The sequence below is a fragment of the Ornithorhynchus anatinus genome, chromosome 18 (genome assembly GCF_004115215.2).
Source record: "Ornithorhynchus anatinus isolate Pmale09 chromosome 18, mOrnAna1.pri.v4, whole genome shotgun sequence".
Classification (NCBI taxonomy): Eukaryota; Metazoa; Chordata; class Mammalia; order Monotremata; family Ornithorhynchidae; genus Ornithorhynchus; species Ornithorhynchus anatinus.
In genome coordinates, this window is record NC_041745.1 from 7,004,744 (window position 1) to 7,027,455 (window position 22,712).

The 22,712-nt window shown below is 45.0% G+C and overlaps 1 protein-coding gene across 6 annotated transcripts in view; it reads left to right on the forward strand.

The window, feature by feature from the left end:
* Positions 1-22,712, forward strand: part of ABCG1 (ATP binding cassette subfamily G member 1) — a 171,838-nt gene that overhangs the window by 72,120 nt on the left and 77,006 nt on the right. For 4 of the 6 annotated variants that reach the window (XM_029083363.2, XM_029083366.2, XM_029083368.2 and 1 more), the window contains one exon: positions 20,305-20,548. In XM_029083363.2, the coding sequence (XP_028939196.1) occupies positions 20,329-20,548 (220 nt within the window). In that variant the 5' untranslated portion in view covers positions 20,305-20,328. Of the gene's footprint in view, positions 1-15,232; positions 15,323-20,304; positions 20,549-22,712 lie in introns of those variants that run through there. The other 2 variants (XM_029083360.1, XM_029083361.1) reach the window with 1 other exon arrangement.

A 22,712-nucleotide genomic window follows, 5' to 3' on the forward strand; every position in this document is an offset into this window, starting at 1 on the left:
CTGGGATTAGAACCCAGGTCCTCTGACACCTAGACCCTTGCCCTTTAACACTAGGCTCTGCTGCTTCTCAAGATAATCAGTTCCCACATAGGGCTCACGGTAAGTAGGAGGGAGATCAGGATTGAATCTCCATTTTGCAGATGAGGGAACTGAGGTACAGAGAAGTTAAGTGAGTTGCCCAAAGTCACCCGGCAGATGGGTCCGTGCTTTTTCCACTAGGCCGTACTATTTTGTGATGTTTTCAAGTCCGCAGTCTCACAACTCGAAGCCACTTTCGTGTCTCTGCCATAGCCCTGCCCCGTGGAGTTATCTGTTGGAAGGGGCGCACATCTCCTTTTTTTAATGGTATCTGTTAAGCATCTACCATGTGACAGACATGGTACCGAGTATTGGGGTAGGCTCAAGCTAATCAGGTTGGACACAGTCCATATCCCACATGAGGCTCCCAGTCTTAATCCCCATTTTACAGATGACATAACTGAGGCACAGAGAAGTTAAATGACTTGTCCAGGGTCACACAGCAGAGAAGTGGCAGAGCTGGGAATCAGAGCCCAGGTCCTTCTGACTCCCAGGCCCGTGGTGTATCTAGTAGATGATGCTGCTTCTCTTGCAGGCACAGAAGCCAGTCAAGCAGCGTTTCCCTCCCAGACCTGTCCTCCTCCCCGCTCCTTGTGGCATTACTGGGTGCAGAAGGGCACCCGGTGGAGTTGCTGCTTTCCTCCCGAAATGTGCGTTTTTCGTCTGCTGAGCTAACGTCGCATCCTCCCAACTGAGCTCAGCCCGGACAGGGAGGCCGATACTTCTTGGTGGGTTGACGGTTTTTCAGGGGTGGTGATCTGAAGCAAAAATTTCCGGCAGAAAGGTGGGTTTTCCCTCCAAGTCGGAATGAAAAACTGCATTTTAGAAATGACAGTGTGGAAGAAGAAAGCCCCCCCCCCCCCCCCCCGGTGCTTTAGCCTCCGGAAAACCTGCGGTGGGGTTTGTTTAGTGGATACAGAGTTAAGCAGTGTCCTCTAGTGCCTGCACGGGGCATAGCTGATGGATGAAAAATGTGTACAGCATGCCCCTTAAGATAAAAAATCCATCTCCCAGTGGACAACAGAAACCATTTGGCAGTGGAGCAGGAATACTGACAGAAAGCCCCCCCGCGCCCCCCGACCCAGTCTTGCCTCAGTTTTTCGTGTCCAGAAGTTTTGAACGGCAACCCAATGCAGTAGCCGGATGGTTGGAGAACAGAGGGCACGTGCGCAATCCTGATACAAAGTTCCGGCCCCAAACGAGGCAAAGATTCCCCTGTCCTGGTCGGTCCCACGTTTTCCATGTGGTGGCACTCTCACGCCTCCCGTAGTGAGAAACAACCCCCTCAGCGGTCCTTCCCCACTGCTTAGACCCGGGCACGGACTGCGTCGTTCTCATTGCATCGATTATCGTGGTATCGGTAAATGGCCATTTCGCCGTTTCTTTCATTTCCCTTATAGATTACAATAAGCGTGAACGAAAAGAGGGTGACATCTGTGTTCAGATGTCATTTTAGGGTGTCCTGGGACACTCGGTCAAGGTCATACCGGTACAATATTTTGTTTCGATCGAAATGCCGACAGTCTGTTCGGATGGTTGCTAGTGCAGAGTCTTTGCAAAAGAAACTGGGAAAATTTTTTTTAGCTTTTTCACATTCCCCGGCCAGTCTCCTAAAATGGATGTAACATTTCCCGTGCAATAAATGTGAGCGGTTATTTCCCACTTTGCCTTTCCCAATGCTGTTTATACAAGAAATCCAAATAGAGGGATTTGGATTTGTATGCAGAATGTGGCAGGCCACATTCCCAGGTGGAAGTTTTGAGGTCAAAATATTAGCATCTTAAAAACTGAGTCCCTAGAGCCAATAGTAAATGGAAAGCATCTTTATATAGTGGTGAAGGATAATGGTATTTTCTAAACGCTTACTATGTCAAGCACTTTTCTAAGTATTGGTGTAGGTGCAAGTTAATCAGGTCTGACATATAGTCCCTGTCCCATATGGGGTTCAGAGTCCAAGTCGGAGGGAAATCAGGTATTGAATCCCCATTTTACAGATGAGGAAACTGAGGCTCAGAGAAGTTAAGTGACTTGCCCAAGGTTATTCCAGTTCCAAGGAAGTGGATTGTTAATCATCTGAGAATCAGAAGACCTGGGTTCTAATCCTGGCTGTTCCAGTTGTCTGCTGTGTAACCTTGGGCAAGTCAATTAACTTCTCTGAGCCTCAGTTTCCTCATCTGGTTAACCATCTCCATCTGGATACAAAAGCAAAATAGATAAAAAATAATGATTAGAGTAATCATTTAGGAAGAACGTAATACATTCTAAATGCCAGGCTAGATACAAGATAATAGATCAGTGACAGTTCTGGCCCCAAATGGGGCTCTGGATCTGAAAGGGGAGGGAGGTGGTATCTTATCCCAGTTTTAGAGATGAGGGAATTGAGTCACAGAGAGGTTAAATGACTCTCCCAAGATCACCCAGCAGGCCAATGGCAGAGCTGGGATTGGGTCGCCGGGCTCTTGTTCAAACCAGCAAAAGACTCCTCAGTTTTGATTCCAGACCATTCGTTCTTTTGTGTTTATTTTTCCTAGAAGTTTGCTATGATAATATTATTCCTTATAGAAGAATGCAGAAAAGTCACCCCCAGTTGAGATTAAACCCTGACCAACCATGTGGTTAATATTCTGTAGTTTACCTGATTTTTATCTTTTTTTATAAATTTGCGCCTCTAGCTGTGATACAGAAGCATGCCAGTATGGTCACAATCTGTATCCCTGCCCCTCACGGATAATTCTCCCTCCACGCTAACCAGGGCTCCCACCCAACGGAATCCAAGCCAGCCTTCTCCCTCAGCCCCTCGCTGCCTCTTGCGGTCCTCCCACAGAGGACGAACCTCTCAGGATCATAAACAAATAGGTCCTAGATTGCAGGATGGTCCATCAGTATTGACACGATGCTCATCACTACTCACCTGTTTTAGAAAGTCGGTTTTGAGAGGATCGGGTCACTAAGGGAAAGAAACAAAAATGGCATTAGGCCCTGTGGATATTAAAACAATGGAGCCACAAGGGACATTCTCGTACTTAACTTCTTCCCTCTTCCTCATTTCCCCGGTTCTTCCCTTCTCTCTCTGCTGCTCAACCAGGGACTATACTTGGCTGCTGCCTCTCCCCCACAGTATCCCAAAATCTGATTGCACCTGAACCGGGGTTAGATCCAGTTCCTCCCAGACTCATCGTGATGGTGGTGGCAGTGGAGGGTGGAGGCAGGAGTCCATGCTCTTGGATTGTGGATTTGTGGGTCAGGATTGGACCAGGTTCTCCCAGATTCAGGTTCCAATTTAGTGCCTTGGGGCCCACATCATTCCAGATTCCCATTAGGGAGCATCCCAGAGCCAGCATTTCCCTCAAACCTTCAGTTCTATGTATGCAGAAGCAATAGTTTAGTGTTTAGTGCCATTGTTCTTGTCTGTCCGTCTCCCCCGATTAGACTGTAAGCCCGTCAAACGGCAGGGACTGTCTCTATCTGTTGCCGACTTGTTCATCCCAAGCGCTTAGTACAGTGCTCTGCACATAGTAAGTGCTCAATAAATACTATTGAAAAAGGTTGCAGATTTTCTGGAGGGTTTTTAAGATGGGGGAGAGCTGAGACTTGGTGGATTTGAAGAGGGATGGAGTTCTAGTCAGGAGGAAAATGGGAAAGGGGTCAGAGGTGGGAAAGTCAAGAAGTCTCAGTGAAAAGACTAGCATGAGAGGAACAGAGTGTGAACTGGGATATAGTGGAGAAGAGAGCTGATAGAGTGTCTTAAAGCCTCTGCTTAGGAGTGTCTGAAGCCCAGAGGAATGGTCAGCCATTGGAGATTTGTAAAGAGTGGAGAGGCATGTGAAGAATGATACTTTAGAAAAATGACTGGGGCAGCAGAGTGAAGTTTGGATTAGAGGGTGAAAAACTTCAGTCAGTAAGGTTAGTGAAGAGGCTTATACGGTATTTTAGCTTGAACATGACAAGCAACCAGGATGGCGGTTGTTTGGATAAAAGGGGAAGTGGAGGAAAACCAGCAGGATTTAGAGACAACCATTACTATTTCTACTACGATCGCTAACTCTGTAACTATTACTTCTATTACTATTATTATCACTATTACTTCTTCAACTCTTATTACCAGTGTATACTTTTGAGGACTGCCCTAACACCCCGTATCTTAATCTCTTTGTGGTGACCTATATCTCCTTTCCGAACTGTCCATTTATTATTGAAATGTAGGTCACATTTGTGTACAGCGTTCTGATTACCTTAAGGAGACTTACCTCATGGATTCAGGTCTTCGTCAGAGAACAGGTGGAGGCAGCCACTGTTCCCATTGTACAGGGGAGGAATGAGGCCCAGAGAGGTGGAGTGATTTCCCCCAAGTGGCCCAGCAAGTCAGTAGTATCTGTAATTTGTAATCTGTAATATGAATGTCTGTATCCCCCTCTGGACTGTGGGCAGGGAACGCCCCAACCAACTCTGTTGTATAGTGCTCTTGTGGATAGAGCATAGGCCTGAAAGTCAGAAGGTCATAGGTTCTAATCCTGACTCTGCCACTTGTCTGCTGTGTGACCTTGGGCAAGTCACTTCACTTCCCTATACCTCAGTTACTTCATCTGTAAAGTAGAGATTAAGACTTTGAGCCCCATGAGGGACAGGGACTGTGTCTAACGTGGTTAGCTTGATCTAACACTCAGTAAGTGCTTAACAAATACAATTATTATTATTATTATTGCTCTCCTAAGCACTTAGTACAGCAGGCATTCAATAAATACTACTGATTGATTGACGGAACTATGGAGAACTATCCTGACATGAACATCCCTTTTAAAAGAGTTCTCAGATATTTCTATTGGTTACTAATATTTATAGAATAAAAGCTTCCAAGAAATCAGGGAATCTACATATAGCCAGATTTATTATATTAATTTTACCAGTAAAAGCAAGCTCTCTTGAATATCTTTCAGGAATAAAGAAAGGTTACCGCTTGCAATTAATATTTTGCTTTATACATGAAGGAAACACTCATGAATACTTTTAATTTAGGTATATTATTCTTAAAGAGTACCTTTATTTTTAATTATCGCTATAAAAGATAATTGTCAATAATGAGAAAATCTTTACCTACTAGAGACACTATTTTAAAATGTTTTTCTGATAAAAAGTGTTACAAGCAAGTTTAACATTGATTTCTGGTACTTTCATTTTAATCATTTAACTTCCCTCCATCATCACTCCAGCAGCTGACTTGCATGGCTATTTTGAAGGATCTGGGAGAGGAATGCAACATGTAAAAATGATAATAATTTTGGTATTTTTAAGTGCTTACTTTGTGCCAAGCACTGTACTAATGGGGTAGATAAATGTTAGTCAGGTCAGGAGGACACAGTCCCTGTCCCACTTGGAGCTCAAAGTCTAAGTAGGAGGGAGAATAGAGAGAAGCAGTTTAGAGAAGCAGCGTTGCTCAGTGGAAAGAGCCCGGGCATGGGAGTCAGAGGTCATGGGTTCGAATCCCAGATCTGCCACCTGTCAGCTGACCGTGGGCAAGTCTCTTAACTTCTCTGTGCCTCAGTTACCTCATCTATAAAATGAGGATTAACTGTGAGTCTCACGTGGGACAACCTGATTACCCTGTATCTACCCCAGCACTTAGAACAGTGCTCTGCACATAATAAGCGCTTAACAAATACCAACATTATTATTATTACCCCAGCGCTTAGAACAGTGCTCTGCACATAGTAAGTGATTAACAAATACCAACATTATTATTATTAACAGATATTGAATCCTCATTTTAAAGGAAGAGCAACTGAGACACAGAGAAGTTAAATGACTGACCCAAGGTAACAGCAGGCAGGTGGCAGAGCTGGGATTAGAACGTGCATGGCACATAAGCATTTAACAAACACCACAATTACTTTTACTAGGGTAGGACAGGAGTCTCCCAGGGATCTTGGGGATTCTAGGGTCTACCGAATTTTATAAAAGGTGTCATATAACAGTATGTTACATGACATATTCTGTATATTTCAATGACATGAAGTATCCACAAATCACTCAGTGCCTTCCCCAGTCACAGCCCTTATCAACCGACCCTTGACTTCAAGCATTTTTGCGTAAAATAGTTAAATAAACTGAATCTCTGTTTTCCTTTCCCTCCAGCTACTTTTCTGGGGCCTTGAGTGTAAAAATGATGGGCAAGAATGACTGTCAAGAGCTGTGCATATATAATAAGCATTTACAAGTAATAAGAAAGGAAAAGCAATCAAATTACAAATAGAATATATGAAAATCTTATGCTATTTCCACGGAAGGGGGCAAATTATTTACAAAAATCTCAGGATCACAGAATACATTCTCAAATAATCTAGCATGCTTATGTAGGGTTAGAGTAGAGTTTAAACAGCATTAAGTCTGTATTTGTTCGTTTAATACAGCACTCAATTCAAAGCAAATGCTCCACAAATGGATAGTCACCCTATTAATATTCAATCAAAATATCAAGTCATCCAAACCAAGTTAATTCAAATTTCAGTCTTTTCCTGGTCATTGTGTTTCAAATTAATAAGATTTTCCTCTACGACGCCTCATTTTATAGCCTACAGTTATATACTAGAAACCGCCACTAGATGCCGCTGTTTAAATCAGTTTCTGTTCCCAAAATAAAATAGTGAAAATATTTAAATTATTCCCGGGGGCTTTGTTGTGGGCATTGACTAATTTTCACTTTTAGCTCAGTTTAGATGGTTTCCATATGTGTGAAAAAACTAAATCCTCAATGACATATTCACCAATTCCAACGTTTAAAGCTAAACTAGAAAGAGAAATGGTAGATTTTAAAACATCTATGTATCTCCGTATCGATCTATCTTTCTATCTATCTAATTATGTCCTATATAGGAGCCATCTTATGCATAATATAAACTTGGCAGAGAGAGATTTGTCCTTTAGTAACCCTCTCCTGTTTTCTGTGGTGACAATTACATTGTGTAACGTTATCACATGGATGATTACATCATGCTTATTTTTAAATAATACCCATTAAGGCATAATAAGGACACCAAATAATAGTTTTTCTTTTTATATACAAGTAATGTACTGAAGAAAGAAATTGTAAGTGGAAATATCTTATATGTGAGCATTTTCAATTAATTTAATGAGCTAAATGCAGGTAGAGCAGCAATTTTTCCCAATTTAATTGGACAGTAAATAACACTTTATGATTGAAAACACCAAGCTAACTCTTTGGGGAGCTAGATGCTATATTATATTTCTTATGGATACACATTAGAGTTCCTTAACCCCAATCTTCATCAGTGTGAAACAACAGCTTAACATAGGAAATGAAGACTACTTTATCCTTTTGATTTCTTCTCCAGGATAAAGTAGTCTTCATTTCCTACGTTAAGCTGTTTTAAGTGAATACTATGTGCTCTACTTTCTTAATTAACTTTCACAGAAAACTGTTGCTTAGAACTGATGAACTCCATTAAGTGAGGACTGGGGAGAGGCAAAGGTACGTTAAATTTTGAGCTCTCATAGATGTCATTAAAATTACTAATTTTACCAGATGATTCATGATTTTGTTAGATAGATGGAATTAAGATAGAAGATGGGTATATTATAGAGGGGGACAGGAGAGTAACTACATAGGGTATATTATTTGTAGAAGTTAAAACTCCTGTACAGAAACTATTTGGAAAATCAATTTTGATACAGAATCTACCAAGTGGCATTCAAATAGTGCCACCGAACCTCAGACCTTTTCCTATCCAGTCTTACTCTCCCTCAACCACGGACGAATCCATGATCTCCTACCCATAACGCCTGTCCTAGTCTGTGTGGGTCCAGGACACATCAGTCAATAGCTTTCACTTCTGACCTCCCAAGTAAATGTATTTATTTGTTGTACTTATTAAGCACTTGATATCCACTAAATTGTGGGACAGATACAAGATAAGCAGATCAGATATATTTCCATTCCTCCCCGGATCACAATCTTGCCTGTCCTGCCGGTCACCCTTGCCCAACTGAGCAGTCCTGGCAAGGAAGAATGGACAGGGGAAGTAAGGCTGTACTCTTGGCACAAATATTCGAAGGGGCTTTCTGCGGTGACCCAGACCCGCCTTGAGGAAGAGGACTTCCTCTGTCTGTTTATTTCCCAGCTGCTTTCTCCAATCCCATTCCAACTCTGCTTTTGTCTCCAGGCTTTCTACCCTGTGTTTGGGCTTTGCTGGTGAGTTCTCATAGGCCAATGATGTTTATTCTCTTCTGTACAGGGAATGATTCTTGGCCCTTTGCCAGCCCTCCTGTGGCATACATCAAGTGATAAAAAATGGAAAACCTTGCTTTCATTCTTTTAAACTTTAAACGCCTACCTTTTCTTTTTGCACTTGGATCTGTGACCCTTGGACACTTGATAAATCACCCCATCCCCAACCCCACAGCACCTGTGTACATATCTTTAAATTATATAATATAAATTACTTATCTATTCATATTAATTTCTCTCTCCTCCTCTAGACTCTAAGCACATTATGGGCAGGGAATGTATCTACCAATTCTATTGTACTCTCCTGAGTGCTTAGTACAGTGCTCTGCACATAGTAAGTGCTCAATAAATGCCTTTGATTACTTCTTAAACTTTTAATCATCTTTCTTATTCCCTCCTTGCATCTTGAATTCCCTCCTTTTTCACCTTTCCTCCCTCTTTCCACTTTAGATGGTGTTCCTGTATTCCCCCTCTTCACTTGTTCCTTTTCTTACCCTTTTGTCTCCCCTTCCTACACTTCCTCTTTCCTTAGAAGATGTTCATTCATCAGTAAAATGGATAAATGGGACAGAAATGGTAGCACAGTCAGTTCTTCTATAGTGCATGTTTTTGTTAAACGTTTTGGCCAGGACATTGTTGAGGAATATTCTTCCCAAAATGCACATCTGTCTGGATAAAGGCCGACTTGGGATTGGAAGAAACAGTTTTGTGGATATATGCAGCATCCGTCAGGGTGTGAGTACTGTTATGTGAGTTTTCTCTAATGCCAAATTCTTCAAAAACACAACTCCGGGTAATAGAAGAACTGACTGTACTACAGAGTGGCATACGGCTGGCCACAACCCAGGTCAGCTACCTCTCTTTCCAGTTGTCATCTCTGTCAAGTGACCTGTATTGGTGGAAAGATTTCCAGAACATCTTTGCAAATAACAAGGAAACTATCCTGATAAACTGCTACTTACCTGCCGTGTGACCTTGGGCAAGTCATTTAACTTATCTGTGCCTCAGTTTCCTCGTGGGCAGGGAATGTGTCATTTATTGTTGCATCGTACTCTCCCAAGTACGGTGCTCTGCACACAGTAAGCGTGCAATAAATACGATTGACTGACTGATTCATCTGTAAAATGGGGATTCAATTCCTGTTCTCTTCCCCTTTAGGCTCTGATCCCCTTGTGGGACAGGGATTGTGTCAGTATCCAGATGCTCAGTAGAGTGCTTGGCACATAGTAAGTGCTTAAAAAATGTTCTTATAAATAAATATATCTCCTATGGCTCCTTTGCTCTCCTTTTATGTCTCCCATTTTTCCTCTTGCCTATCCACTGCATTGACTCTTTTGGGTTGTCTTCTGCTCCTAGTTTTGTTCAGAAGAATAATATTTCAACTTACCTTTTCTTACAACCTCTATTGTATCTTTTTTTCCACCTCTCACCCCTATTCTAGGCATAGACAAAGAAGGAAAAATGTACCACATCATTTTTTCCAGTGCATCTATTGGGTAACATGTATGTCTTTCTCTGGTAAGGACATCTAACTGGGATGGCGCACTCTCCCTCCCACCCCTTCCCAGCCACCATAATCATCGTCGTCATTCATCCTCACCACCAACAATAGCATTTAATGAGCAGCTACTGCGTGCAGAGCACTGGGCTAGGCAACCAGGAACTGACAGTAGAAGTAAAAGATAGGGTTCCTGGCCTTAGGAAGCTCACAGTCTAAGGGGGAGTAACAGATATATATTGCCAAGTAAACCGCTGGTCAAAGAGTAAGAATGACAGTAGAAGTAAAAGATAGGGTTCCTGGCCTTAGGAAGCTCACAGTTTAAGGGGGAGTAACAGATATATATTGCCAAGTAAACCGCTGGTCAAAGAGTAAGAATAGAGATACAAATGATACAAATGAAAATAAGCAAGTTATTGAAAAAACAGATACACATAAACACTAATGAGACTGGTAGGACTGCATTACCAAGAATGCGATAGCTACTCCTGAAGGGATGGGAGTATAAAATTGGGAGGTGCCATGTGGTAATAGGGTGGGGGAGAGGGAAAGTGGTGGAAGAGGAGGAGGAGGCTCAACCAGGAATGGAATGCAGGACAAGAGGGCAAGCAACCGTGAACAAGAGAAACTAGGCAATTATAAGTGGGAGGATAAGAGGAGAACAAGTTAGTGGCTGTGATTACATGAGGCAAAGCTAACATTTGTTTGAAAAAAAAGCCCCCTCTCCCCACCCCCCCAGCTTTCTTAATGGTGCAAACCTTTACTCCCTCATTTACCGTGAAATGACTGGGGGTGCTGATAAGCGCTTTTGGGGCTGGAATTATGTCTACAAACTTTATTGCATTGTACTCTGGCAGGTGCTTATGGTTAAGATTTTTGGTTTTCATTTTACTGGATTGATTGAATAGCCTGAGCCTGTACTGATGGGGATCTTTGGCAGGGTGGTTTAGGACTTGTGAGAGCAATCCAAATTGGCCTTTGGGGTGCAACTGATCGACAGTGACTGCCTAAAGGCATTTAGGGGTTCCATGCTGCTTCCTTCACCTTCCACTGCCAACTACCTGGACTCAGGGGCCTATCCCCAGACCCCTCCTCCTCCTCCCAGGAGGCAGCAGGGTAAGGGTAACAGTTGAAAAAGTTGATATTCTATCCATCAGTCAAGCAGATGTTCCAATGTCTTAGTTTTGGGGGTAGATTTACTTTGTTCCTCAGATGGTTCTCTGTTTTCCCCTCAAATCTGTCTAGTTTTGACCCCATGTAAATCCTCTCAAAAAATGTAAGTACCTTGTGTTTGATCATATCACCCAGTGCCCCTGGGCAGTCAGTGATCGAATCAGTCAGTCAATAGTATTTCTTGAGCGCTTACTGTGTGCGGTGCACTATATTAAACACCTGACTGAGTACAATGCAATAGAGTTCATAGACATAATCCCAGCCCCCAAAGAGTTTACATTCTACCTTAGAATTTTCCAATAATTCAGGTGTGTGTTCTTGCAAAATCTGGCATTAAGGAAATTTGTGTTTTAGTATTCACTAGGTCAAACACCGGCTGCCGGCACCCAGATCATCCAAACCGGTTCATGTTGTTGGATGGACTTTCCTTAATCCCCCAAGAATATTCTAGGCAAAACACAGAGTGAAAACCCACATTCTAACAGAACTCAGTGGATAGAGGGGTGGTACTATTAGGATGCGATTGTGTTGACCAAACTCTGGTGGAAGATATAAGGTGAAGAAGGACTGGGGAAATATGGGATCTTTCCTAAAGTAAAGGCTTTTGGATCTCTCTGGACCACCATCCAGGCTGTGAAAGAAGGCTCTTCTCCAGAGTCCTAGGCTATGGACATCAGCCAGAAGCCCCTCTGCTCTGTAGAACCTTCAGAGTGGTTTGAACACTGGAAACACTGCAGCAATTTGCAACCAAAGACTGAGCTTTGGTGCTGGGCGAACGGAAGACTAGACTCTAGGCTCCTTGAGACCAGGGAATGCTTCTATCAAATCTGTTATATTCTACTCTCCCAAGCGCTTAGTACAATACTCTGCACACACTAAGTGCTCAGTAAATACAACTGATCTTCCCTCCAAGGACTGCGTTTAGTCATTTCGTTTTCCATTATTATCTTGGATTGTTGATCCTCAGGACTCCTCCAGACTGTAAGCTTGTCATGGATAGGGAATGTAGCTGCTAATTCTATTGTGCCGTAATCTCCCAAGCGCCTAGTACAGTGCTGTGAACATAGTACGTGCTCAATAAATACCACTGATTGATTGATTTTGTGGTTTACTGTTGTCATCTCGTATTTTCCTACCATTCTTCTATGGGACCGCTTACTCCTTAGACTGTGAATCCCATGTGGGGCAGGGACAGTGTTACCGTTCTCTCCAGTGGACTGCCAAGAAAAACTACTGGGAACCCTTGCCATGTTCCCATCATCACATTCAGGAGCCCCACTCCCAACATTCCCTGAGCACAATAATACCAGTAACAATAGTGAAGATAATAAATGGTAAATATTATCATGAGAAGCAGCATAGCTTACTGGACTGAACAGGGGCCTGGGAGTCAGAAGGCCATGCTTTCTAATCCCCACTCTGCCGGTTGTCTGTTGTGTGACTTTGGGCAAGTCAGTTACCTTATCTATAAAATGGGGAATGAGCTTGTGAGTCCTACGTGGGACAGGGACCATATCCAACCTGATTTGCTTGTATCCTCAGCACTTACTACAATGCCTGGCACATAGTAATGGCTTAACAAATACCATTATCATCCAAATATGGTATTTGTTAAGTGCTGGGCATGTGTCACTCACTCTTCTAACCACTGGGGTAGATACAAAATAATCAGGTGAGACTTAGTCCCTGTGCCACATGGGTCTTACGGTTTAAGGAGGGAGAACAGGTATTGAACCTCCATTTTACAGAGGAGGAAATTGAGGTCCGGAGCAGGTAAGTGACTTGCCTAAGGTCTCTCACACAGCAGGGCCGGGGTTGGAATCTAGGTCCCCTGATTCTCAGGCCCGGGTACTTTCCACTCGCCACACTGAGTGTGCAGGGCCACAGGGGATTCAAGTTGCAGCAGCATGAGGCCTCGACACATTTTAGCACATTGGGAAGCTGTGATTGTGTGTGGTCTCTCGATGACTTGGGTGACTGCACCCTGAGCTCTGAAAGGTCCCCTTTACCACGGGACTTGTTGACTCTGAATTATCTCTTATGTTGTTTTGTATTTATATTATTTTAACCTTCCTATTGTGTCTGTCCTCATATCCATCCTCACTTTAATTTTAGTGGTTTATATTTAGATTCCCAAAGCTTAGTAGAGTGTTCTATGCATAGAAAGTGCTTAAATACTATCACTACTATTATAATCACTCCAGAGATTAGCATTGGGCTTGCACAAAGCGTTTAACAAATATCATTACTACTTACAGGATTGCTTTTGAGCAGAAGCTTTGAGGTGATTTTGAGACAGAGGCAAATGTGAAAAATAACATTAGGTGCTACAAACAATGAAGACAAGAGCACAACAGAGGACAGCCATTGTATATGTGCCATTGTCTGAATTAGCTATCATGTGCCAGCTGCCCTATTTTTATTTTTTTCTCAAATTTTTTAAATAGGTAATTGTGGAATTTGTTGCGTGCTTACTACGGCACCAAGCACTATACTAAGTTCCGGAGTTTATACAGGAAAATCAGGTTAGATTTAGTCCCTTTCCGACCCGGGGCTCATAGTCTAAGGGAGGGGGGAGAATAGGTATTGAGTATCTTACAGATGAGGAAACTGAGGCACAGAGAGATTAAGTGACCTGCCCCAGGTCACACAGTACGCAAATGGTGGAGTCAGCTTTAGAATCTCGTGCTCTTAACTTCCAGGCCCGTGTTATTTCTATCAGGCCGCATTGCTTTTGCCCCACGGAGAACATAGCGCTGCAGAGTAAATCTTTGGAGATCCCTCTCTGTCTCTTCCCTCATCTTGTAACATTGATTCACCCTTTCATTTTGCTCTCACCTTTCCCTGCGATTATTGGTGGAACAAGGTAATGCTTTCCAAAACTAAATCACCAACTTCCTAGGCTTTTCCAGGCCCCTGAACGCACAGAGCACCCGAGGCACTGTTGGAACTTATCAAACTCAACAGTCGGGTAGGTCTCATTCCAGTACTCATTGGTGAAGAAGATGAGTTCAGCGGTTTGACTTTGGACAAATCACCTCACTTCTCGGGGTCTCGGTGACCCCCATCTGGAAAAGGGGGACGAAGACCGGGAGCCCCCGGGGGGCCAAACTGATGGCCGGGGGGCCTGTATCTACGCCAGTGCTTAGTGTGGCTCAGTGGAAAGAGCCCGGGCTTAGGAGTCAGAGGTCGTGGGTTCTAATCCCGGCTCCGCCGCTTGTCAGCTGTGTGACTCTGGGCGAGTCACTTCACTTCTCTTAGCCTCAGTTCCCTCATCTGGAAAATGGGGATTAAGATTGTGAGCCCCACGAGGGACAACCCGATCGCCTTGTATCTACCCAGCGCTCAGAACAGTGCTTGGCACATAGTAAGCGCTTTACAAATACCAAATTATTATTATTAGAACAGTGCTCGGCACATAGTAAGCGCCGAAGAGATACTGGCATTATTAGTAGTGTTATTATGGTGCCGTGACACTGATTAATGGGGGAGAGGAGGCAAAAAGGCTCCTTGCAGGGAAGGCCCCCACCACCTCTACCTGGGGAGAGGGGAGGAGGGAGGAGGAGGGGGAGGAAAGGAGAGGAGGGGAGGAGGAGGAGGAGGAAAGGAGAGGAGGGGGGGAGAGGAGGAGGAGGAAGGGGAGAGGAGGAGGAGGGAGAGGGGGAGGAGGAGGAGGGAGAGGGGAGGAGGAGGAGGGAGGAGGGGAAGGAGGAAGGGAGGAGGAGGAGGGAGAGGTGGAGGAGGAGGGAGGAGGGGAAGGAGGAAGGGAGGAGGAGGGAGAGGTGGAGGAGGAGGAGGAAGGGAGGAGGAGGAAGAGAGGAGGGAGGAGGGGGAAGAGGTGGAGGAGGAGGAGGAGAAGGGAGGAGGAGGAGGGAGAGGTGGAGGAGGAGGAGGAAGGGAGGAGGAGGGAGAGAAGGAGGGAGGGGAGGAGGAGGAGAGAAGAGGAGGAAGGGAGGAGGAGGGAGAGGAGGAAGGGAGGAGGAGGAAGGGAGGAGGAGGAGGGAGAGGAGGAAGGGGAGAGGAGGAAGGGAGGAGGAGGGAGAAGAGGAGGAGGGAGGGGGAGGAGGGAAGAGGCCCCGCCTCCCTCCGGCGCGGCCAATGAGGAGCGAGCGCGGGGAGGGAGAGGCGGCCGCGTGCACGGGAGCCCCCGCCCCCCGCCCCCGCCCCCCCCCCCCCCCGCCGTTACCACCTTCGCCGGCGGAGCGGCCGGAGCCGGAGCCCGGAGGACCCCGCCGCCCCCCACCCCTTCCTCCCCGCCCCATCGTCTGCGCCCCGGCCGCCGGCCCCGGGGCATGGCATGTCTGATGGCAGCTTTCTCCGTCGGCACCGCCTTGGTAAGTCTGCGGCCCCGGCACGGGAGGAACCGCCGGGGCTCCCCGCAGCTCCTCCGCTGCTCCCGTCCTCCCGTCCTCCCGTCCTCCCGTCCCGCAGGTGCGGCCGGGCCGGGCCGGACCGGGCCATGGGGGGCAGGACCGGCCGCCGTCGCCCTCCAAGGAGAGGAGGGCCGGAGGGCAGGGCCCCTCTCCCTTCTCCTTTCCTCTGCTCCCCCGCTCCCCTCCTTATTTAGAGGGCTTCGGCCCTACGTCCGAGGAGAGATCTCCCCCGCGATGCGTCGACATCGCGGTCGCCTCCAGGCTGCTCTTTTGGCCCCCCCGCTTGACGTGCAGAAATTCGTCCGAGCGGGGTGGATCTTTCTAAGTGGCAAGATGCTTCAGAGCTACGGGGGGGCGGTTGGCAGACAGCGCACACGATGCGCCGCTTTTTCTTTTTTTCGGAAATTCATTTATAGCATCCTGTGTTTGAAGTCAGCTGCACCCGGCGGGATCTGACCGACAGTTACCTCTTGCTTTGAGCACATTAAAAAAAAAAAAAAAAATAGACTGTTTCCTGGGCATGCTCAGTTTGGCACATCTGCATCCTGAGATTTCCAACTAGGTTTGTCGGGGAGCTGTATTTTATAAGCAGATATGTACACTCGCCTCGCCGGCACATTTTACAGTGGTTCTGTAGAAAGCTGACGGAATTGAGCGGGTGGCAATTTTTAGATAGGTCGGATGTGAAGACGTCGGGATGGCAGGATTTTAAGGGCAGCATCGCTCCTTGGGAGTGTTCTCGAGCTTTTATTGTTCCGTTTGTTGTCGGGAGGAGATCGGATAGCAAATTTCTTAGCAGATCCAGAGGAAATGGTTTTTAGTTGGATGATGGTCTCGGGGTTGCCATTGATGAGCTTATCGGTGCTCGTTTATCTCATGAGACACACTGTCCCGGATTCCTAAATTGTTCTGATGGGATCCTGGGACAGCTGTGAAAGTAGCCCGTAGCTATGAAAACGTAGAATTCATATTTTATTTAGACGTAAGGTTTTTTTTTATGATTACACGGTGGTCACACAACTGAGATGTTTTGTTCTCAATAGGGAAACTGTGGGGTTTGTTTTTTTTCTTCCAGTGAAAAATGTGGTTGTTTTGGGTTGTGTTTTTTTGGGGAGGGACAGTGATCCTCACTCTGAAATTCCCAGTTGATGTCTGTGGCCCTGGTTGGTGACGGAGGCGGGGGGGGGGTGGGGGGTAGGGGGTGGTGGGGGGGTAATGATGGTGATAGCTCATTTTTCAGAACTACTGTCTCAACCTGCTTTTTTCTGATTCGGCCCTAAAAGCCTTTGTGTAAAGCATAAGCCAGATCTAGAGCAAGGGCCAAGGAGATGTGAGCAAAAAATATGCAAGATAAGTGATCCAGAGCCTGCTAGTGGCTAATGAACTCAGTTGAACGAAGAAGTTCTGACCTAGTAGAGAGAGAAGAGATTGTTGACTGGAGGGAAAGAGAGTCGGTAGACTGTGTCCGACCTGATAATCCTCCGTCTACCTAATTGCTAAGGGCGATGATTGGCATAACGAATACCGTAATAGTAATTATTATTGTCTGTCATGCTGCAGAGAACTTTATCGAGTGGGGTGTCAGGGGAGGAAGTTCCTGACCACTTTGCTCTAGGTCCGTCTTTGTTCTGCCTTCTCCTCACCTTGTTTCCAGCGTAATGCTATAAAATAAGTTATTTTACTTCCCAAAGAGAAGAGGTTCAAAGGTCCCTCACTCAACTGCCCCACCCTCTCACCTAATGTTTCCCCACTGAGGCAGTAAGTAGGTGGGAGTGGATTGTTTGTTGAAATATTAAACCATCTTTGCTAGTTAGCCAGGTATCCTAATCTCCCCCCAGATTTTGCTTGGTACCCAAAGAAATTCCTTTTTAAATAAGCAGGCAGGAGTTGGACCAATTTTAGTCACACTCAGGCATGTTACAAAAGAATTGAATTATCACTGCTCCTACCTTTTTTTTTTTTTCAGCTCACACAAGTGAAACGGGGGGAATAATAATAATAATAATGTTGGTATTTGTTAAGCACTTACTATATGCAGAGCACTGTTCTAAGCGCTGGGGGGAGATACAGGGTAATCAGGTTGTCCCACGTGAGGCTCACAATCTTAATCCCCATTTTACAGATGAGGAAACTGAGGCACAGAGAAGCTAAGTGACTTGCCCAGAGTCACACAGCTGACAAGTGGCAGAGCCAGGATTCGAACCCATGACCTCTGACTCCCAAGCCCATGCTGTTTCCACTGAGCCACGCTGCTTCTCTAACAGCGAAGCATACACCAGAGAATGGCAATAGGATCAACTTTTAAAAACTGAGTGTCCTTAATGAGCTTAGGAAATGGGAGAAAGGGCCAATGCCCTTAAGAGTTGGGAACATTTTGCTAAGAACATTCTCCCAGAAATTTGGTCTGGATTTGAGTGGCAGAATACTGTGTTGTAGCGTATTTTATATGTATATTCATGATTTCTTTAATTCAGGTGAAGTCACTCACCATTCTGATTAAACAGCCTGGGAAATGTGCAGTCTGCCTATGTCAGCAAAACTATCATCCTTGACTGCGTTTTTTTCTTGGGAGCGGAGATTTGTTTAGGGGTCAGTGTGACCGTTAGTCCCATGGAAAGAAATTCTCAACCCTGTAATCTGAAGATGGAGGCTCATCAATCATTCCTGATGGGAGAGTCCATCATTGATTGCTCTGTGGGGGTGAAGGGATGTTCTCTGATGACAGTTCTAAATAATGCTGTGGATAATCTTCTTTAATGGATCCTCTCCCAGTAAGGGTCGAAAAGAGCAAAATTTCGCACACTATCCATGGCACAGAAATAATTACCAACAACCTCTAAATCTCCTACATAAGTGAGTTTCCAGCGGCGATTCTGTTCGTGTGGATTTCTTTGAATAGAGATGATGCATCTTTTGGAATTCATTACAGTAGTAACCATCAACTACTTAAAGTCTCAACAAAGACCCTGGTGCATCTGCTGGCTTGGCAGATAGATGGGTTTGATTTTGAGTGCTTCATGAAAGCTCTTGCTTACTTCACTCCTCCCCAGGTATGGGCACTGTAGGTCTAAGGGCTTCCCTTGATCCAGGGAAATTATGTATGTGTGATCCAGTGGCAGTCCAGACTGCCTGAAGTCCAGCAGCCCTTGCCAGGAATCTTATTCTAATTCAGGATCAATAAATCAGGGCTTTGGTTGAGTGCTTAAAACACTTCAATTGCTTTGGACCTGGCAGAAGCCATGATTTGTTTGCCATATTTTCCTCCTGCCTTTGGTTCTTAGAGATAGACTGTATTTCCGTAATAAGCCGTGTTTTATCCTAAAGGGTTTTTTTTTTAAATTATTCATGTTAGCTAGCTGAAATGTTGCTTGGTCAAGACTCTGGGATTGTACAGTCTCTTTTTATAAAGTTTTTTCTCTTAGGGTTACAAAAACACGATTTTCTATGGACACGGGGATTTTTATGGTACTTGTTAATGCTAGGAAGGAAAATCTCATGGAACAGGAAGGCTTTCTCCAGCAGAATGGAAAAGCTTTATTACCCCTGCGTTCTTCTGGAGATCTAGCAGCTGCCTCTACTTGACAGTTCTTGTTAGTCGTATGTGTACTGTAAATACAGAGTAGTACAATATCTGTCCAGGTCTGGGGTCCTTTCAGGTCGATTGAGATGCCAGAGGTTTTGTGCATTGGTCTTCAGAAAGTGACTTTTCCTTGCATCTTAATCCTTAGCACTTCAAGTACTGCGAAACCGCCACCAATGAGCGGGTATATCGCAAAGTTAATCTCAGAATGAGACACTCAATAATAGTATTTGTGGTATTTTTAATGCTTTCTCTGTACCAATTACTGCACTAAACACTAGGGTAGCCACAATAAAAGCTGATGAGGCACAGTCTCTGTCCCACATGGTGCTCACAGGCTAAGAGGGAAGGAGAACAGGTATCGAATCCCCATTTTACAGATGAGGAAATTGAGGAACAGAGCCATTAATGGAGTCAATTTTACTTACAGTGTGCAGAGCACTGTAGTAAGCCCTTGGAAGAATACAATATAGCAATGAACAGACACATTCCTGCCCACTACAAGCTTACAGGCTAGAGGGCCCCGCTGCTTCTCTTGTTATGACTGATTCCATGCAAAGGGCAACCAAAATCACCTAGATGCCGATTAGGAAGAAAATACAAATCTTTCCAAATTAAATTTTGGAGAGAGAACTGCTCAATGTGTGCTCTGTGCAGTTGACTCTCTTCCTTAGAACTTGGATGTGTTTTTTCCACGTTTGAATCTAAAAAGTGTTAATCAGAGAGTAAAAATCCATTTACATGGCAATTTTCTGGAATGCGTGATAACCAGTGACTAATAACAATTCTAACTGTGGAATTTGTTAATAAATTATTATTGTACTTGCTAAGCACCTACTATGTGCCAAACATCCTGCTAAGCGTTGGGGCAGATACAAGTTAATCAGGTTGTTAAGCATTTTCTCTGTGCCGAGTGCTGGGTTTAATACAGTACAGTACAGTCAGATTCCACACGGGGCTCATAGTCTAAAGGGGACTGTGCCCTATGGACTGTAAGCTCATTGTGAGCAGGGAACATGTCTACCAACTCTACTGTTGGTACTCTCCCAAACACTTCATGCAGTGCTTTGCACACAGTAAGTGCTCAGCAAATACCATTGATTGATTGAAGGGGGAGGGAGAGCAGGTATTTAATCCCCCATTTTGCAGATGAGGATATGGAGGCCCAGAGAAGTTAAGTGATTGGCCCACGGTCACACAATAGGCAAGTGGCAGAACCGGGGCTAGAGCCCGGGTCTTCCTACTTTCAATCCTGTGCTCTTTCTGCCAGGCCCTGCTGCTGCTCCCAAATGAGAAGCCAGGGAGGCCACGTGACCACGTGTGTTGATGTGTTTAACCGCCTGTCCTTGTTTCCTCTTTCTAGAATGCCATCAATTCCTCCACCACCATGACTGAGCCCAAGTCGGTGTGCGTCTCAGTGGACGAGGTGGTCTCCAATGGCACCGAGAACGCGGAGACCCATCTGCTGAATGGACACTTGAAAAAGGTGGACAACACTCTGACGGAAGCTCAGCGTTTCTCCTCGTTGCCCCGGAGGGCGGCAGTGAACATCGAATTTAAGGATCTCTCATACTCCGTCCCGGAAGGACCATGGTGGAGGAAGAAGGGTAAGGAAAGCTAATCGGGTAATAGCAACATCAGGAGCAACCAGCCCCCGGGTTCTGTAGTAGTTTGTGCTGGTTCATTCAGGATTAGTGTCGTAGACTGACTTCAGCAAAGCCAAGGGACAGAGGGTTAGAGTTCAGATCACTTTTGTTCTCATTATAACTTTCCTTTGGTTTCTTTCTGCTGGAGTCTAGTTCACTAATAATGATGGTAATGATGATAATAATAAGTGTTTACAATCAGCTAAACACTATGTAAACCTTGGGTTTACAGTTGAAGAGGGAGGGAGATCAGGTATCTTATCTCCATTTTTACAGTTGATGGGAGGATAAATGACTTGCCCGAGGTCACATGCCATCACACCATTGACAAAGCTGGGACTAGAATCTGGGTCTCCTGATTTACAGTCCCATGTTCTTTCCCCTAGGGTACATTGGTTGGCAGTGAGCTCCTAGTTCCATTTTTCAGCACTATTATTCAGCGTTCATTTTTCCCCCTACTAAGTCCAGCAGTTCCACACTAACCATTCAGTTGGCTCATGTGAGACAAAACACAGGTGAAGAAAATCCACAGGCAATCCAAATCCCCCATTTCGGCCAGTAATTTCCACCTGCTCTCTCACAGTACTTTTTTTGTTACCAGTTGGTTAACTGGGAGCCCAAGGGGCTGATTGACCTGGGTTTCTTCTTATCCATCTTCCCCGGGAGGCACCGCTGACTGCCAGTGAAATGTCCAAAGGATGGTCCACAGGGGAGAGGAGAAGGGAAACTTGAGTAATTCCCCACTGGAACAATTAGCCCCATGTCTCCTTGTTGGCTCTGTGAATTAGTGACTTCATGGGAGCAACAGAAGACAATTAGAAGAGGGTAAGATTATGGGGGAACTTAAAAAAGGGGGGCCTAAACAAAAAGTCTTAAAATGCAGAGAACATATGTAGCTTTTAATAGTGTGGTACTTTTGGATGTGTAAGCGTGGTTTAGAGGTGATCAATGATTGGTAGGATCTGGATCCATGGGGTTTTTTTCTTTGTTTTAAACAGGAAAACTCATGTTTGATTTTTTTTTTCCAAATTTTATAATTTAGTGATTGCCAGGTGGGCCAGTGGACTTGCACTTCCTTTTGTTAGAAGAATCATTTTCCCACATTCCCGAATACATTGACGGCAGGGAGGCCTACCTAATTTTAAACGTACAAAATTAGTGACCTAGAGTAACCTACTTAGAAAGTAATAGCCTAAGATCTTTATCTTTAAAAGGCTCTTTAGCAAGTGGTGGAGTGTAAGTATAAATGAGCAGCTTGGAAAGCAGCAAAATAGGAAGGGTGAGTGGCATGGAGTGTTTGTGAAAACCCTTCTAGAAAAGCTGTGCTGCTTGTGAGTTTTTAGCAATTAATCCCTTTGGTCTACAAGTAGATTCGACTCCTGCATTTCAGGTCTGTCACAATGGGATCACCAATGGCTCTTCATTATTCATAAATCAATAGTATATACTGAGTGCTTACTCAGTGTAGAGCACTCTACTAAGCCCTTAGGAGTGGACAATAGAGTTAGTAGAAACAATCCCTAAATGCTGTGGTGGGGAAGGGACAGGGTGAATACCCAACTACTCAAAGGATGAGTACTCACCTGCATAGGTGATGCAGAAGTATTGAAATGGCAGTATGGTGGGACGTAGCATGGGGAGATGAGTCAGGGAAGTCTTCCTGGAGAAGATGGAAATTTTGATTTTGGCACTTAAGTACTTACTCTGTGTCAAGCACTGTTTTAAGCACTGTGAAAGAAACAAGTTAATCAGGTCAGACAGTGTCCCTGTCCCACATGGGGCTCACAGTCTAAGTAGGAGAGAGAAAAGGTATTGAATCCCCATTTTACAGTTGAGGAAACTGAGGCCCAGAGAAGTTAAGTGACGTGCCCAAAATCACACAGCGGGCAAGTGGTACCCTGGCCAAATGTGGACGTGTTGGAGTGGGGGGAAGCAAAGGGGTGGGGCCCTCTGAGATGGGGAGCCTCAGCGACTGCTCACTTGGAAGCAGTTTCAGTCGGTTCCAATGTCTCTGCTCACCTCTGGCCTGACAAAGCCGCCTCCCCACCACCCCCAGGGGTTGAAGTACTGGGCCCTGTTCCCTGGCTGGAGCCCAACTCGACGGTCCCCTTCCCTTCTCACTTCC